This window comes from Sinocyclocheilus rhinocerous, unplaced genomic scaffold (assembly GCF_001515625.1).
Source record: "Sinocyclocheilus rhinocerous isolate Xijiao unplaced genomic scaffold, SAMN03320098_v1.1 scaffold1091, whole genome shotgun sequence".
Classification (NCBI taxonomy): Eukaryota; Metazoa; Chordata; class Actinopteri; order Cypriniformes; family Cyprinidae; genus Sinocyclocheilus; species Sinocyclocheilus rhinocerous.
In genome coordinates, this window is record NW_015667412.1 from 173,360 (window position 1) to 179,710 (window position 6,351).

Genomic DNA, 6,351 nt, shown 5'->3' on the forward strand with positions numbered 1-6,351 from the left:
CATACTTAGGCCTGATGACAACAAGTACGTGAGCATCTGATGTTGACAGAAACACAAGGGTGCAGAAGTCAGCCAAAGAGACACAGACATCTGTGTGTGTGTCAATGTATTTATGTGACAGACATGAGGGGGTGAATCGCATGAAAATATGTCTAAAAAAAGGCAATATAATTGTCATTATATAAAAAAATTATTATATAAAATATTACAATATAGAATTACAATACAAAATAATTTTTATTATAAAATTATTATAATAAAAAAATTATTACAAATACTATATATATAATGAATTGTAGCATTATTTACAATTTATATATATATACTATATTTTTACACTTTACTATTGTATTTTTTAGATATTTTTTTTATAATTCACTATATATATATATATATATATACTTAAAAATTATCATAATTATACTAATATATATATACACACACACACACACACACACACATACACTACATACTAGTATACTTGTATATATATATAAATAAATTTTTTTCTGTGTATGTTCTTTTTTTAAAAAAGTTAAGCAGATTTTTCCCCTAAATTCTCCTTACAATAATACATTCAGATACATATAACAGATACATGCATTTACGATCTGCTGTATCATTCAGGAAAATGGACCAAACATTTTTACTGTAATACTGATCTTGTGTATAGAAGCCCTAAGAAAGACTTTTATTTTCTTTATGCAAATATTCTTTTGATTCTGGCATTAAATGTAACCCGGGCATGGTCTTGTGAGGTTCACCCGAGCGTGTGTGTGTGTGTGTGTTTAGGGAGGCCCCTGAGCTGAGAAAATCATGTTGCTGTCAAACACTTTAGAGGAGGATGAGTGAAAAAAAGACAAGGACGAGAGAGAGGAACAATCAGGCAGCAATTGACAGCACTCTGATCTAGTGGCATACAGGCATCGTCAGATTGACAGTACTCTAGCCCAATAATGTTGGGGGATCCAGTGGGGGCGGCAGTCATATTTCAGGGTGACCGTGCCACTCTTTATCACAACCCTGCTAAAAGTGCCAGTACGTGCGCTCATTGGCGCCCCTTCAGCTGGTGGCGCCCTAGGCGACCGCCTAGCTCGCCTATGCCTAGAAACGGCCCTGCACACACACACAAAGCTCTGTATTAGCCCCCTGTGTGTCATAAACACACAAATATGGAACAAATCTGGCTGCAGTTTTGCATTAGCGTGAGGGTGAGAGATTTTCCCTGTGCATGTGTGTCTGTTCAATAACAACAGTGTCATACTGTGCAGATCTTCTCTCTTCCATGTTGCATTTTTATACAGGCCTGTGAATCTCTGATTTATGAATGAAGCTAAGAAAAACTACAATATTCTGTAGAAAATGCCAACTCGCTTCTACAGTGCTAGGGTGTTATTTTGGTTGCTAGGGCATTGTGATGTGGTTGCTAAGGTGTCTGGAATATTTAAGCAGTTGCTAGAGTGTCCTAAGGGGTTTTAAACAGATAATCCACCTAAAAATAAAAATCTTGCACTGATCTACAGTACAATAGAGAACTGGATTGCTCATGACGTCATAAAAATGAAGCCACCGTGCCACTATATTGGTATTCCCTAGTATTCCCATACATTCTATTGAATTAATCATATGATCATAATCATATGATTTTAATGAGAAAACATCACAGATGAGATGCTCAACATATGTATTACAAATGATAAAGCGCTCATTCTGAAATCTGAATAAAGATTTATGCTTTGTATACACGTATACCTTAAGTCACTGTTTATGTATGTTTATGTTGTTTTATTGTTTTTATTCGTACAGGCTAACTGCAAATGTTTCAACAAAGATTTCTTTAACAGCATTCATTTTGAAGCATGTAATGATTTAAACATTGGTTAAATTAATAATTAATTCAACATACATACATAACATTTTACTCCTACGGAAACGGTAATGCTAGTAAAACGCTACAAAATTTGCACGATCTTGAAGAGTCTGAAATATATGTTGCTCAGTCAGTAAATAAAGCACACGCATCATAACTTATATATATATATATAACACTGACTGCATACGGTACGGACTTAAAGCCATGAAGCTTTCTTTCCCAGATGTTGTCATTAACTGACCCTCATGTCGTGTGTACGTACGTGTGTGTGTGTGTGTGTGTGACTCACATGGGAAGTTGTACATGAAACAGGCCTGCGCCACTATGATCCACTCCGCTCTTGTCTCGCAGAAGATGGCAATGTTTTTCAGAGGTTTCTGTCCTAGAGCAGCCAAACCGCTGCCGAAAGCTCTCATTTCTTTATACACCTGATCATACGACATCCAGCGATACTCTCCCAAAATCACCTACAGAGAAACACAAAGGGTTTGAAACGCTTTATTTTCTGCTCAACTGCTTTTCGCGGAAAAGAGACCATCGCTCACCTGTTCCGTTCAGTCCTTTCTATCAACTTTTTTCCACATCATTGGATCAGACTTTACAATTTTATAGATCAACAGCTCCTCCTATTGGATCATTATATAGTCACAATTCATTGAGAATTTATAGGAATCATTTTCTACATTTTTGCACCAGTTAAATTTTTTTCTCCTTGTTCTTTTTCTCTTCCTTCACTTATAATGTAAACCAAGATTTAAAAATGTAATTTAAAATTTTTTAATTATAATATACAATTATAAAATTGATACAAATATACTGACTTTTACAATTAAAGATAAAAAGATAAGTAAAGTTGCTGAGTATTGGATAGTTTAAACTCTTTTCAGAATAGCAACAAAAAAATCTTTTGATATGATATGAAAAAGGTTAATGTACTATGTAGCGATACTTTAACTTTTACAAATGCAAAGTATTATTATTGCTATTATTTTAATACTATTATTTTACATATTAATTTTTCTCTCCTGTATATAAAAGAAAACATTTTTACAATTTACCATATATTTTTAAACTATATACACACACACACACTCACTAATGTTTTATTAAATAAAGTTGCTGAGTATTGGATAGTTCAAACTCTTTTCAGAATAGTAACAAAAAATATTTTGATATATGAAAAAGATTAATGTACTATGTAGAGATACTTTATCTTTTACAAAGGCAATGTATTATTATTATTATTATTATTATTATTATTATTATTACTGAGGATAGTATTATTACTTTTAACACTATTATTTGTAATATTTATTGTTTTCCTCTCCTGTATTGTACTGCTGTCACTGACTTTTTGTGCACATGATAAATAAACTCGAAACTTAAAAACTCACTCCACAGTGCTTTTAAAGCATATATCAACATTTATAGACCTTTATATATCAATGCCATATTATTTATATTATATAAATATTTATATATCATTATCAATGTTCATTATTCAGAAAATGTACAAGGATGTTGTCACTTCTACATGCAAAGAATATCCGATCATTTACGTATAATAATCTTAAAGGTACAGACAGCAGCCTGTTAAATTCAAAAAGTTGTAAAATGTTGCCTTCAGGATAAAAAATAAAATGCACTGAATGTGCAGAGTATCAGATATGTGTTTTAGACGTTGCTGTGGAGTATTCAAACACATCAGAACCAGAATAGGGTAAGAATAAAGCACTCTCTTAAACAGTGTTAGCAGAAAATCAACACAGCAAGCCGAAACAAACACCCAGCAGCTGTTTGTGATATATAATCAAGCTCTTCTCAAGTTACACAACAGCAGCAGCACATGTTTGGCAGCTTTAGTTGAGTAACAGCAGCATCACAGCAGAATATTATTACTATGTGAGCTGCTCCAGCGCCGGACAATAGGATTACCATCAGAACTGAGAGATCATTCACATGCTGCAGGTCAGTTTGTTACAGACCGGCTGATTTAAAGGGTCATGACATGGAAAACAAGATTTTCTCTACCCTTTTGAAAACTGAGTTTGATGTATTATGTAGACAGATTTTCACACAATACAAAACAAAACTCCCTTACTAGTCCACTCAGAACATTTATTAAAACTAAACTGCAAAAACAAGTAATTCAAATCACATTTATGGCATTAGCTAATTAACTTTAGGCCCAATTTTTGAATATATGTTTATTATGATTTGTCCAATATTTAAATATATGTTTATAGTAATTTTTCCAATATTTGAATATATGTTTATTATAATGTGTCCAATATTTGAATATATGTTTATTATAACTTGTTCAGTATTAAAATATACACCACCAGCCAAAACTTTGGAATAATTACGATTCCAAAATTATGATAATTACGAATAATAACAACGGTTTCTTAGGCTCACCAATGTTGCATTTATTTGATTTTATTCAGCAAGGATACATTAAATTGATCAAAAGTGACATTAAAGACATTTATAGTGTTACAATAGATTTCAATAAATTTCAAATAAATGCTGTTCAATGAAGTTTCTGTTCATCAAAGAATGCTGAAAAGAGTTTCACATTTACCAGAAAAATATTAAGCAGCAAAAACATTGATAATAAAAAGAACCATTATTAATAATTGAGGACCAATAGTAATTGATAATAATTGAGCAGCATATTAGAGTGATTTCTGAAGGATCATGTGACACTGAAGACTGGAGTAATGATGCTGAAAATTCAGCTTTACATCACAGGAATAAATTACATTTTACAATATATTATAATAGAAAACAGTTATTTTAAATTGTAATAATATTTCACAATATTACAGTTTTTACTGTATTTTTGATCAAATAAATGCAGCCTTGGTGAGCAGAAGACTACATTAAAACATTAAAAAAATTATTATTCTAAACTTTTGTCAAGTAGTGTTTGCTTATTATAATTTTAAATTATTAAATTATTAATAAATTATTATAATTTGTGACCAAAAGTAGCATACACTAGGCAGTGCACATTTAATTTAGTGTCTAATTGTTACTAAATGATTTTAGAAAGGCACTTTTGCATCTCAATTGATCCAGTTTTCAGCAAGTTTTCAGTGACTAAAAGTGAGACATATTCATAAAAACCAAACTATGACTTTGGTGCAAGCAAGCTTTAAAGGGGTCATATGATGCTGCTAAAAAGAACATTATTTTGTGTATTTGGTGTAATGAAATGTGTTTATGCGGTTTAAAGTAAAAAAAACACATTATTTTCCACATACTGTACATTATTGTTTCTCCTCTATGCCCCGCCTTTCTGAAACGCGTCGATTTTTACAAAACTAATCGGTCTGAAAAGCGAGGTGTGCTCTGATTAGCCAGCTATCCAGTGCGTTGTGATTGGTATCTCTTTGGATTTGAGACTTTAGTCTTTACAACTTTACAGATCTTCTTTATGCACCAAGAGCTTGTAACACTCCAAAGAGAAAGGAAAAAATGAAATCGCATCATATGACCCCTTTAACTGACGGTAAAAGTAGACATCAGGGGAAAAGAAACTACAAAAGTGTTGCTCTTCAACACATCCGAGAGAGTTTTGAAGGGCAGAAGTGTAAGATCTTTGGACTTACAGACAATACGCACCTTCTTGAAGACTCTTCCATCCTCTTGAGTTTCGTCTTCCTCACTCAGCAGTTCTCTGGTTCCCAGGCAGTTGAGGTGAGGATTGCGGCACACAGACGATTCAAACACCCGATCGAGTGTGCTCACCCCCGGCTGTAGGCATGTGGCCAGCGCCCCCAGCGCTCCGACGTCCCGGTAGGGTCCCGAAGGGTGTCCGCTGATGGAACGGGCCTTCACCCTCCGCGAGCACTCGGAGAACGACTGCGAGTCGGACGATCTCAGCAGCAGGTACAGCAGGTAAGAGATGAGAGAGTAGAGCCAAACCACCAGCCTGAATATGATAACCACTACTGGACTCACATCTTGCTTCAGCCTCATACTGACTGAATGAAACAGAAAGAAACATACGAAGAGCGAGGGAAAGATAAAGGAAGTGTCGTGATGTCACTTCCTCCCAGGTTGTCCTGCTGCTTCCTCTCCGATGGGTCAGAGAAGTCTGTTTTCTAAACAAGAAATGCAAGCAGTCAATCTTCCATGTCATTAAACACACTAACACTGAACGGCATCAGAACATTCCAGTAAAGATCAGTACATGGAAATTTCACAATTTTGACCTTTCTGAGCCCCTTCCACTTTAACAAAGATGCATGGAGGAGAGACAGATTAGAAAGCGGTACAAATAGCGGTGTGTAACGTCTGATTCTCAGCCCAGATTTCAGCACAAATCCAAAAGTGGGTGAAAGGTGACATCAAATAAGCATGTGCATGGGGTTTTGTGAGTGTGGGTCAGGGTTATTATTGTTAATTAAAAATAAAAAACCATAAAAAAATGCATTACTTTAAATAAAATAAAAATTAACTGAAATAAA

The 6,351-nt window shown here is 34.1% G+C and overlaps 1 protein-coding gene across 1 annotated transcript in view; it reads right to left on the reverse strand.

Annotated features, from left to right (window-relative positions):
• Positions 1-6,073, reverse strand: part of LOC107733919 (long-chain-fatty-acid--CoA ligase 3-like) — a 39,366-nt gene extending 33,293 nt beyond the window's left edge. Inside the window, exons 1-2 of the mRNA XM_016545773.1 lie at positions 5,504-6,073; positions 2,163-2,340 (exon numbers count right to left, since the gene is read on the reverse strand). Coding sequence (XP_016401259.1) covers positions 2,163-2,340; positions 5,504-5,860 — 535 coding nt within the window. The 5' untranslated portion in view covers positions 5,861-6,073. The remainder of the gene's footprint in view (positions 1-2,162; positions 2,341-5,503) is intronic.
• Between the last annotated feature and the right edge of the window lie 278 nt (positions 6,074-6,351).